The sequence below is a fragment of the Telopea speciosissima genome, chromosome 4 (genome assembly GCF_018873765.1).
Source record: "Telopea speciosissima isolate NSW1024214 ecotype Mountain lineage chromosome 4, Tspe_v1, whole genome shotgun sequence".
NCBI lineage: Eukaryota > Viridiplantae > Streptophyta > Magnoliopsida > Proteales > Proteaceae > Telopea > Telopea speciosissima.
This window is the reverse complement of record NC_057919.1, coordinates 70,398,259-70,411,341: the sequence shown is the minus strand read 5'-3', so window position 1 is coordinate 70,411,341 and position 13,083 is coordinate 70,398,259. Positions and strand designations below refer to the sequence as shown.

Genomic DNA, 13,083 nt, shown 5'->3' with positions numbered 1-13,083 from the left:
AAATCAAGTCACCATTATCTAAATTTAATGTTCATCAACTCAGCTCTCACGAATGCATGGACAACAACAAATCTCTATGTTAGTTATCTGTTTACCCTGTAATTAGGCAGATTCATTTCGTTATGAAAGCAATGCCAGCCCCCCTACCCTACCCTCACCCAAGGTGTTCTTTCTTATCTTCAATTAATCCTGAATTTCTTCTCCTAGCTAGTATATATATATATATATATTACCTATATACATACATCCATTGGCTAGAGACCGGGGAAGTACGTATGTGAGAAGGTCTCTTGTCCGGCCGAGGGCACATTTCTTTCCGAAGGAGTGCACGACCACTAGAGCATGGGCAAAGGCAAAGCAATAATTGCCGGTTCTTCACTCATTCTCGTGGTAGTCGTTGTGGTCGGTTTGGTGGTCGGAATAAACCGTGCTAGCCGCAGCTCCAATAATGAAGGCAGCATCGACGTCAACTTGTTGACGAGGGTGAAGAGTGTTAAGATCGTCTGTGAAGCCACGAGCTACAAGGATGTTTGCATGCACACCTTTAGAGAGGTTTCACAAAATGAAACTGTTTATCCCAAGGACTTCATCAAGATTGCAGTTTCTGCCACCCTGGATGCGGTGCGAACTGCTATGGATAAATCAAGTGTCCTTGAGAAGGATAACAAAATAAACACCTTCGAGAAGAAAGGTTCATTTAAAATCTGTAAGGAATTGATACAAACCTCCATCGATGAGCTCCAAGAGTCGATCTCAGTGGTAGATGAAAATGATTTGAAGACAATAGTGAACGATCGCGTACCGGATCTCGCGAACTGGTTGAGCGCCGTGGTCTTTTACCACGAGACTTGCCGGGATACAATTGGTAATCCAGAGCTGAAATCGACCATGACAAATGTGCTCCACAATTCCACCCAGCTCACAAGTAATGCGCTTGCCATCATTGTGAAGTTCTCCCAAATCCTTGCTGCCTTGAACATACCTCTCGACATAGTAATCCCCAAGTCACGACGGCTCTTGGAGGCGGAGGAGGCCACTCAAGTTGACAGCCAAGGTTACCCTACGTGGTTAAAGGCACCAGACCGCAAACTCCTGGCCGCCAAAGGCCCACCAACGCACAACGCAGTGGTCGCTAAGGATGGGAGCGGCCAGTTCAGGACAATCACCGCAGCTCTAGCCGCCCGCCCTAAACACAACAAAGATAGGTACGTTATCTACGTTAAGGCCGGCATCTACGACGAGCACATCATCGTTCACCAGGTTAATGTCTTCATGTACGGAGATGGCCCCAAGAAAACCATCGTCACAGGAAACAATAGCGTAATGAGCCTATCCAATACGAAGGTGAAGACGGGCATCGACACGCAGGACACAGCCTCCTTCTGTAAGTTCAATAAAACCAAATGGATCTTTACCTCTCAATTTGCCTGCATCCCTGTACTTGACGTAAAGTATCTACCAGAGGGGGCGGAAATGATTATCCTACCCCTTTCCCTAACACACTATCCGAGGTGGGGTCTACGTGGGATCCACCTCCCTCTATTAGAAGTACTTGACGTCAAGCACGAACAGGCAAATTAAGAGGATAAAAATTCGAAACCACATACATATAAATATTAGACTGCATTCAAATTAAGCAAGATCATTTTAATTTTACAAATTCCTTAATTAGTTCCAGTAGTATTACTAGGGATCTTTATCCTCTCAATTACACTGCCCGTACTTGACTCAAGTACATCTAACAGAGGAGGCAGAAATGACTATCCTACCCCCTACCCGAACACACTGGCCGAGGTGGGGTCCACCTCCCTCTATTAGATGTACTTGACGGTCAAGTACGGGCAGTGTAATTGAGAGGATAAAAATTCGTATTACTAGGGGATCTAGATCTTCTATGGCGCCGTGCTGCGCAGACGTAAGGCGGCGTGCATTGACCGCCTTATCCCTACCCGAGCGCCTTGCCCGAGCAGGGGTAAGGTGGTCATTGCATGTAGCCCTGTGTCTGTACAGCACAGGTAGGACAGGACAACGCGCAGAAGATCTGTGTTGATTACTAGCAGCTAGCTAGCCCTGTAATAACTATTAGGGATTAGGTATCTGAATAATAATTATATATATATGCAGCGGCCATAGGAACTGGGTTTATAGCCAAATCAATGGGATTCAGAAACACAGCGGGCTCAATAGGAGAACAGGCCGTGGCTCTCCGAGTCCGATCCGACAAGTCGGCCTTCTTCAACTGCAGGATAGAGGGGTACCAAGACACATTGTACGCAGAGACACATCGTCAGTTCTACCGCAACTGTTACATCTATGGTACCGTGGACTTCATATTTGGTGACTCTGCGACGTTGATCCAAAACTCTCAGATAATTGTCAGGAAACCTAGCGTAGGTAATAAGAATATAGTGACTGCACAAGGGAGGACCGACAGGAATGAACCGAGAGGTGTGGTGATCCAGAACTGCAGCATCGTGCCCGATAAGAAGCTACGCCCCTCAAAGTTTACGTACCTCACATACTTGGGCCGCCCATGGAAGGACTTTTCAACGACGGTGATCATGGAGTCCTCACTTGATGACTTCATCCAGAAGGAAGGATGGTTGGACTGGAACGGAAATACCACCAGACAAAACACGGTTTACTACGCTGAGTACGCCAACAGTGGTGGTGGTGCCAAGACTGACGGGAGGGTCCGATGGAAGGGCTTCCATCTCATTGACAAAAGAGAGGCTGCTCAGTGGACTGCCCAACATTTCCTCACAAATGGATCTTCTAAGGCTTACCATTGGTTGAAGAACACTGGTGTACCTTTTAACATTGGCTTCACACGTTAAAACTTGTTGGAATTTTTTCAATAATTGTGTGGACGATTTTGGGTCATTCTTTGGTTCAATGTTGGTCTGATTTTTTGACGGTTTTGGGTCATTATTTGGTTCAATGTTGGCCTGATTTTTTGGCTAAGGGGCATGTACCTTCAAAGAGACATATCCAAGGAACATGTATCTTCAAAGGGACATGTATTTTTAAAGAGACATATCCATTTGTATAGGTGCATTCATAGCACTTGGATTAGAATCTTTTAATCTAATCTATTGATCCAAGAGACACACCTACACAATGGGGTATCTCCAAGAGACACACCTATACCATGGGGTATCTTCAAGAGACACTTACATATAAATGCTTGGATTAGAATCTTTTAATCCTGTCAACTCATGTCAATGGACACACCCATTCCATGAGGTGTCTTGAAGGGGTACATCTACCACTATAAATAAAGGTGAAATAGATAGTCCAAAGTATTCAATTTTTGTGGTACGATTTCAGTCAGTCAGGCATTAACAAATTCTCTGATAGTTTTAAGTGATTACTATCTCTGCAAATCAGTAATCAGTCCAGCCTGTTTTATCTTGGGAGGCAGATTTGCTGCAACCCAGTGCAGTAATAGGGTGCAAATACTGTCTTAAGGACAGAGCGTTCTCGTTCGACTTAGGCTATCTTTCTGTCATCTTTCTTTTGATTCCAGTATTTCTAACAATCTTAAGACAGTATTTGATCAATGGAGGAGACAACAGTGATGAAAATACCTGGGAACGAGATCACCAAACTGGACAAGTTTGATGGTTCATTCTTTAAGCATTGGAAAGGGAAGATGAATTTCTTCCTCACTGCTTTGAAGATTGCACATGTTCTGAATGAAGAGAAGCCAACAGCACCGACAAACACCACTGGAAAAACTTCAAGTGGAGAAACACCAGTACATAAATAGCAGCGCCAGAAGTGGGAATAAGACGACTTCATGTGCAAGGGCTACATTCTCAATGGGTTGTCAAACACACTTTATGATGTGTATGGGCCCAAATTTGCAGACAGCACGTCGAGAGAACTGTGGGAGGATCTTGACAAAAAGTACAAAATTGAGGATGCTGGCAACAAGAAGTTTCTTGTAAGTAAGTTATTTGATTACAGAATGGTAGGTGATAAGTTTATTATTTCACAAACTTATGAGTTGCAAGATCTCATGAATCAAATAATCTCTGAGGGCCATTCTCTTAATGAGTCTTTCCAAGTATCTACAATTATTTCTAAGTTACCTCTTGTTTGGAAAAACTGTCGAAAAGAGTTGAAACAAAAGAAAGATGCAATGACTATGCAAGAGTTAATAAAGTATATCCAAGTTGAAGAGAATTCTCGTAAATTAAATAAACTTGAATTGGAGGAAAAATCTCCAAAGGCTCATGTTATAGAAAATGCATCTTCTAAGGGCAAAAAGAGAAAGTTTTATGGGAAAGGATCTGTTTCAGAAAAGAAGAAGGGTCGTTTTACTAACCCTAAAGCGGCTTGCTGGAAATGCGAAAAGTCGATCATTTCAAGAAATAGTGTAGAGTCTTTCTCAAGGAGAAGCAACAGAAGGACCAAGCCAACATGGTTGAAATGATGATTGGACTGCTATAATATCTGAGGTATATACAGTGGGTGATGATGAGGAATGGTGGATAGATTCTGGTGCAACCAAACACATTGCCAAGAACAAAAATCTATTCAAAGTTTATGAACCTATAGCAGATGGACAAGATCTCTTTATGAAAAATTCTTCAACTGCTAAGGTCATAGGTAAAGGCACAGTGGTTCTGAATCTCACCTCCAGAAAGAAGCTTACTTTGAATGATGTACTTCATGTTCCTGATATTAGGAAGAATTTAATGTCTGTAATGACAAACATGGATTTAAAATCCTATTTGAGTTAGGGAACATCATCGTGTCCAAAGGGAGAATTTATGTTGGGAAAGGTTATACACCGAATGGCATGTATATGTTTAATATGATTAATGAAAATCCATCTTCTGTTTATATTGTTTCTACTTTTGATACATGGCATTCTAGACTTAGGCATGTTAATTATAAGTGCATGAGAAATATGGTTAAATTAGACTTATTACCAGAATGCACATCTTCTAGTCAAGACAAATGTTCTGTATGCATCAAGTCTAAAATTGCTAAGAAGTCCTTTAAGAAAGTAGAAAGGAATACACAACTCTTAGAATTGGTACACTCTGATTTGTGTGAGTTAGAAGGTATTCTAACTAGAGGTGGTAAAAGATATTTCATCACTTTTATAGATGATTGTTTAAAATATACATGTGTACCTGTTAAGGACTAAAGATGAGGCCTTGGAGAAATTCAAAATTTACAAAGCCGAAGTTGAAAATCAATTAGATCATAAGATTAAAATCTTACGGACTGATAGAGAAAGAGAATACTTCTCTACTGATGATTTCTGTGAAGTTTATGGAATTATCCATCAAACAACGGCACCCTATAGTCCTCAACAGAATGGAGTAGCAGAAAGGAAGAATAGGACTCTAACAGAAATGGTGAATATACTTTTACTTACTTCTGACTTACCAAAGAATTTATGGGGTGAAGCATTAATGACTGCTTGTCATATACTTAATCGCATACCCCATAAAAGGACTAATATTACTCCCTATGAATATTGGATGAAGAGAAAACCTTCTCTTGGATATTTCAAAGTATGGGGATGTAGAGCATTAGTAAGATTAACTGATCCTAAAAAACCTAAATTAGGTGAAAAGGCAATTGAATGTATTTTCATTGGCTATATCCAACATTGCAAGGCCTATAGATTCCTAACGATAGAATCTACAGAGACCGTTTGCCAAAATATAATTTTGAAATCTAGAGATGTTGAGTTCTTTGAGGATTCATTCTCTAGGAAACGAAAGAATGAAGATACAAACAAGGAGGATCAAGATACTACTCAATCAAACTCTGAGAATAATGAGAGTGTTGAACTAAGAAGAAGTAAAAGAATTAGAGTAGAAAAATCCTTTGGCCCAGATTTTTATCAATTCTTGGTAGAAGAAAATAGAAATGAAGTTATATATTCTTGTGTGTATAATGTTGAACATGATCCATTGACTTTCCGAGAAGCCATGAATTCTCAAGATTCCGCCTTTTGGCAAGAAGCTATAAATGATGAAATAGATTCTCTAATGGGTAATAAAACATGGGTTTTAATAGATTTACCTCCTGGATTTATACCTATTGGTTGTAAATGGATCTTCAAGCGAAAACTTAAAGCTGATGGAACCATTGATAAATTTAAAGCTAGGCTTGTAGCCAAGGGCTTTAAGCAAAAGGAAGGTATTGACTATTTCGATACATATGCTCCAGTTGCTAGAATTAGTACAATTAGATTGTTAATTGCTTTAGCATCGATTAATAAACTTGTTAAATTGTTAGATCCTCTGATTCTATTTCTTTATCACAATCTCATTACATAAAGAAAATCTTAAAGAAATTCAATCATGAGGATTGTAAACCAGTTGCTACCACATATGATCATTCTATTAGATTAACTTCTAATGAAGGAAATTGTATATATCAATTGGAATACTCTAGTATCATTGGCAGCTTAATGTATGCCATGCAGTGCCCTCGTCCTGATATAGCTTTTGCAGTTGGTGTTTTGAGTAGGTTTACTCATAACCCTGGACAAATTCATTGGAATACGATTCCTAAAGTACTTAAGTACTTAAAGGGCACAATGAATTATGCATTAAGTTATAAGGATTTTTCCGCAGTACTAGAAGGATACACAGATGCAAATTAGATTACAGGATCCGATAAATCAAAGTCCACAAGTGGTTGGATATTTACTTTGGGTGGAGGATCAATATCTTGGGGATCCAAGAAACAGACTGTGGTTTCACACTCCATTATGGAGTCTGAGTTTATTGCTTTAGCAATGACAGTAAAGGAAGCAGAATGGCTTAGGGACCTATTAACAGAGATTTCTCTGTGGCCTAAGCCAATGCCTGCTATGTCAATATCTTGTGATAATGAAGCAACATTATCAAAAGCTTATAATAAAGTTTACAATGAAAAGTCAAGGCATATCCGTTTAAGACATAGCTATGTAAGGGAATAACTCATTAAGGAAATTGTGACTATTAGTTATGTAAAGTCAAAGAAAAATTTGACTGATCCCTTTACAAAAGGCCTAGGCGGGGATGTAGTATGGAAGACTTCCAGGGAGATGGGTTTAAAGCTTTTAAATGAGAGGTAACCTGCAACTGAAAATCAACTAAACACTAGACCAACAACTAGTCATCTAGTTCAATGAAAAAACACTTGTAGTAATAACCAGTTATGCACTTAATTAGTAGAGATAATATCTCTTATCATCTCAAGGTAGTGCATGTATGTATGGAGAAACAGACAAAGGATAAGATCAATCCTTTAATGAATCTATGTCATATAGGAAATGTAAGTCATACATTTGCATATTATTAGATTCACCTATATAAGTGCAGGAAGTGGGGCCGCTTCTGCGAGATTCAAAGCTTGTCTCTAAGGCACTTATGAAAACCTAAGATGAAAGCACAAGGCTATAAATGTGTGGGTATTTTTGAAACTATGTCAAGTAAATCATATGTCTAGTATATGAGATTTGTCGCTATAAATTCTAAGTTCAAGGCTTCGTCCACTTTGATTTTGACAAGTCCTAATGTATTTTGACAACATGAAGGTTCAAGTCGAAAGACACCTTTATGTACGTATGATTTAAAGGTACAAAGAGGTTATTGACTGAGACTCAATTATTTTAAAAATTGGGGAAAATTGTTGGAATTTTTTCAATAATTGTGTGGACGATTTTGGGTCATTCTTTGGTTCAATGTTGGTCTGGTTTTTTGGCGATTTTGGTTCATTATTTGGTTCAATGTTGGCCTATTTTTTGGCTAAGGGACTTGTACCTTCAAAGAGACATATCCATTTGTATAGGTGCATTCATAGCACTTGGATTAAAATCTTTTAATCTAATCCATTGATCCAAGAGACACATCTACACCATGGGGTATCTCCAAGAGACACACCTACACCATGGGGTATCTCCAAGAGACACACCTATACCATGGGGTATCTTCAAGAGACACTTACATATAAGTGCTTGGATTAGAATCTTTTAATCCTGTCCACTCATGTCAATGGACACACCCATTCCATGAGGTGTCTTGAAGGGGTACATCTACCACTATAAATAAAGGTGAAATGGACAGTCCAAAGTATTCAATTTTTGTGGTACTATTTCAGTCAGTCATGCATTAACAAATTCTCTGATAGTTTTAAGTGATTACTGTCTCTGCAAATTAGTAATCAGTCTAGCCTGTTTTATCTTGGGAGGCAGATTTGCTGTAACCTAGTGCAATAATAGGGTGTAAATATTGTCTTAAGGACAGAGCGTTCTCGTTCGACTCAGGCTATCTTTCTGTCCTCTTCCTTTTGATTCCAGTATTTCTAACAAAACTTTTCTACATCGATCTCAATTTTAAATTAAGCTTTTTCATGGATTTAGAAACGTACTTATCTTATTCTTAATTTGTGGTGGGGGGGGTTCGATGTACAATTAAATTAAGAGAAGAAAGGTGAGCGTGAGAGAGATGAGAGAGAGAGAGAGTCGAGCAATTGTAGATGTTATATATCTGTCTCTTCTTTTTAATCTCCTAAGCGGATTAATCAAGTAAAGAACATCAAAACGTTGTCCTTCTGGGAAGGGAAGGAGATAATTGCAAATGATGGAAATTCTAACAATCACCTCCCCTCCTCTGCCACCAATCTAAATTATATTTTTTTCACCTTAATTATAAATCGTTTTGATGACCATTTTGGTCAGTCAGGGGATCAAAAATGAAAGTTTTCAATAGTTTGATACCATCAATCTTCTGTCTAGTATTTTAATGACGCCAATTCATTCAATCCAGGCCACCGGCTCTGGGAAGCTCCACTACATTACCAGTTTAATTAGTCTCTTATACCCGGTTTGGTTGCACTTCCATTCAGTCGTAAGGTTCTTTACAAAAAAAAATTTTTTTTTTTTTTTTAAAATGTTTTCAGTTCATTTATGTGAGACTGATCGATCTATAGTTGAAGTTTAGAGTTTGGTAACACTGTCCCAAATGGATCTTGAAACACAGAGAAATATTGAAACAGCTTTTGGCAGACATTTGACAGAATCACTCACGTAAATGTCATTACTCTTATCATGTTTGATACTATAATCTCTCTCTCGATCTTACGTAAATGTCATTACAGAACTAGAGTCATTTTCTCACCCTGGATTAATGGGGAAATATCATCCCCCTCCCCTCTAAGCTTCCTAAATATCAATCCAATACCCAATTTTTGAAAAATGATAATGCCCTCCCCTACTTTTTAAATATTCTATCAACCGTACCTTAAGGGGCTAACGCTGTTAAAACAGCAGTTCAAAAGATGATAATGCCCTCCCCTCCTCCTCCTTCTTCTGGTTTTCTAAAAAGGTAACATGTGGGTTCTGGAAAATCGGCCCGATTGCTTCTTTAGTTTAGTATTTGTTACAGAGATGTTCAGAGACTGAGACGCCTCGCCGCCTCAGGCTTGATGGTTGCAAGGTAGATCCACTCAGTCAAATCTGGCCCCATTGCTTCAAATTTTTCTCCTCTCAGGTTCCCTGCCCGGTCAGGTTCGTAGGTTCCTCTCATAGGGAGGGCAAAAATGACGACCTCACCCCACCCGGTCAGTGTGTTCGGGCAGGGGGTGAAGTCATCATTTTTGGCCCCCTATGAGAGGAACCTACTAACCTGATCGGGCAGGGAACCTGAGAGGAGTTAAGTCCGCACCCTCAGTCCCTCACCTCCTTGGTTGCCTTCCTTTCTTCCTTCTTTATCTCCAATCGTGTTTCTATTTTCTACGTAACCTTGTAGTTTCCTTTTGTGTCGACAAACGCCTTTGGAAAACCGCCTCTTCTCGCTAGGGTCTCCTTTGTTTTGTTTTGTTTCATTTCATAATTATATTACCAACACAATCATTCTCTATTAACTGGTTCGATTCAAGTAACAGAATCCCTTACTTTCCCCTTGTTTGTGATTTTAGTACTCGAATTGATCAGATATCATTCGCTGTAAATTCTGGAATCTGATTCTGTGTTTTTCATTTGATTAACATCAGAGTGGGAAGGAACTCTTCCATAATGCCAAGGTCGTTCATCTATAAAGCCACCACGATAAATACCTGCTAGCGGATGAAGATGAAGAATCGGTGTGCCAAGAACGGAACGGCTCTTCTCGGAATGCCAGGTGGACCGTCAAGTTCCTCAATGACCCAAACTTCATCTGTCTCAAGAGCTGCTATGGCAAATTACCTCATCGCCTCCAACGTTTCCTTCTCGGGATGACCGGTCACAGGGTCCTTCAAACTCTGCCTAGGAGGCTTGATTCCTCCGTGGAGTGGGAGCCCATTAGAGAAGGCTTCCAGACGAGGATCAAGACTCGCCACGGCAACTTCTTGCGTGCAAAGGGGGGTCTCCCTCCCTGATAAAACTCCATCACCCACGATACACACCATATAAGTAAAACTAAGGATTGGGTGCTTTGGGACTTTGATATCGTCGAGATATCGGCCTTGATTCCTTGCTGGGCTTGCTTTAGGGGTTTTGAGGTTGAAGAGGGCAAAATTGGAATTAAGTCATATTAAGGGTAATCTGGGGTTTTAGAAATTTTGTACATGCCACATCATCACTTAATGGTGTTTTTTAACTGTTAGGATACTGTTGATAGAATATTTAAAAAGTAAGGGAGGGCATTATCATTTTTCAAAACTTGGGTATTGAGTTGATATTAAGAAATCTTATAAGGGAGGGGGATGTTATTTCCCCTTGATTAATCGATGGAAAAAGCAATTTGGATCCTCTACTGCCGAGCAGCCCTGCAGGACCGTGCTGTCGAGACACATTGAGGTGGGGAATGATCGCCTGACCCTTGCTTGGGCAAGGCGCTCCAGATCCTTCGCTTGTCGTGCCACTGTCTCAGTTTCCATGGTGTTCTCATACCTGCAACTCATCTTCCCCAATCGATTTAGGGGAAGATGAATTGCAGGTTTGTTTTTTATTTTTTTCTTGTAAGGACAATTCTATCGGTTCGCAATATATTTTTTACGTTGTTAGTCATGAATTGACGAAATGTGTGTATTTGTTAACGTTTGTAAATCTCAGGGGAGTATGCAGAATTATCCAAAACTGGGGTAAAATTATACTTTTGTTAAGCCTCAGGGATTGTATATGTAAATTACCCTTTTTTTTTTTACAGAACTCTTTGTGAGGGGGTGTTTTGTTTGTGGAAAACGAAGGGAAGATGGGTCTAACTTCTGTGTTCTGCTAACAAAGTGGAATAGAATGAGGTGGAGGTCTACGGGAGAAGGAAGTGGGATAAGGTTGCGATTTGGATTTTCTTTTTCTTTGAAAGGAACTGGGGGTGGAAATCTCAACAAACCCATCCCCCTTTCTCTGTTTATCCCCTTTTTTTTTTTGTTTTAATAAAACTCTCGTCTTACTTTTACCATTATAGAAAATGGAATCTGAAAATTGGACAAGAGGAAGGAGATGGGTGAAGGATGTATCTCTTTACCCAATTCGTTGTTTATGTTCTCAATAATTGAATTATCAAATGGATTTCTTATTCTTGAAATATTTCATGTTGATGCAACCAAAACAATTTTAATGTCTTGACCACTAATCTATTTGTTGACTATTTCATGAAATCAATTCAAAATTTAAATTGAAATTATACCAAATCAGCCCTAAATCATGAGATAAAGATTGAAACAGGATGCAGGTGTAGGGTTTCTGGATTTCTATTCGGACTTAGACGTGGGCTCAGATTCAAAGTCAAGTAAAATTTTAAGTTTGTGCTTTTAGGAAAAAAGGGGGTGGGGGAGGTTTTCATGCATCGCCATGTAAAGGCGGTGCACAACGATTCGTAAGATAGGGTATTTAGTCATTTTGACTCCCATTGTTCCCATCCAAAGACATGAAACCTTTTGCCAAAAAAAAAGATAGAGCAAATTATTGTTGCTAGAAAGTTATGTTTTTCTATTCTACCACATAGATAGATGATGTGTAGGTTTCGATGGTTGGATAAAGAGCACATGATCTATATTAGCCACATGTCAAATTTCATTCCTTTATGTATTGGCACACATCCCGTGCTTGTCCATACATGTGTACCAATGCTATGAACATTATTATGCACTCTTGCAACTCGATCTATTTGTAAATAAAAAAATAAAAAATAAAAACTAAAAATGAATGGCTCAAATTTGTTTTATGCTTTTTGGAAAGATCACCTTCCATTGTTATATGGATAATTAGATTGAATTTTTGAGCCACGATGAATGAAAATTTTCTTCATTGATGGACATCATTGGCCTTGGATGGGTGCTAGGATAGTAAAGGATATTTTGGACCTCAAATAAATAAGGGGGAGAGTAATAATGACCTAGAATTGCGGATGAAGGATAATTTTCTCCAAAAAAAAAAAAAGAGAAAGAGAGAAGGTTTTTTTTTTGGGGGGGGGGGGTACACCGTTACACTAGCAGCAGCCCTCTCTCTATCTCTCCTCAAATGAAATGACCTCTCTAACCCCATGAACAAAACCATTTAGTTGCTTCATATTGGAGTGTTTCCAATGCCGCTTGCTTAGAGAACTTCTCCCCAAAACAAGTAACTCTATGCGTTTTTTGGTAAATAAATTATTTCAATAAGACAATGATGAACAACAAAGAGAAACACGATAAGAAAAAATGGAAGCACAGTAAGTTTATAGGAGAAATTTTTTGTCACCGTCTTTTCACGCACCACGTCATAGCCTTGTGATTGGACTATTAGGCAATGGAGTTTCATTATTAACTCTCACCTTGTATCGTATGAAGTCAAATACACCTTTCCCTAGTCTAATCCAAAGGTTGAATGTTGTGACTTAAGATGTTCTTTTTTCACCGCGGGTGAAGGGAAACTCAATCCTGATATATATGGCTGAGTACATCTCTTACGCCACGAAGAAATTACCTATTTATTAGAGACTTTATTCTAAGAGACCATGTTGGTTTGAAGGGGAAAAAAAAAAAGAGTTGTTGGTGAACCAATCAATATTGTTTTGAATTAGATGTTTCAATGAAGGTAAATGGGGATCGAAATTCTTGTGATACCTCCATAGATTTGCTTTGTGAATTAAGGCCATACAT

The 13,083-nt window shown here is 39.2% G+C and overlaps 1 protein-coding gene across 1 annotated transcript; it reads left to right on the top strand.

The window, feature by feature from the left end:
• The first annotated feature begins 342 nt into the window (after positions 1-342).
• On the top strand, positions 343-2,837 carry LOC122659616 (pectinesterase-like). Its single transcript, XM_043854714.1, has 2 exons — positions 343-1,384; positions 2,125-2,837. Exons 1-2 carry the CDS (start codon positions 343-345, stop codon positions 2,835-2,837), a joined length of 1,755 nt encoding a protein of 584 aa, XP_043710649.1.
• The last annotated feature ends 10,246 nt before the right edge of the window (positions 2,838-13,083 follow it).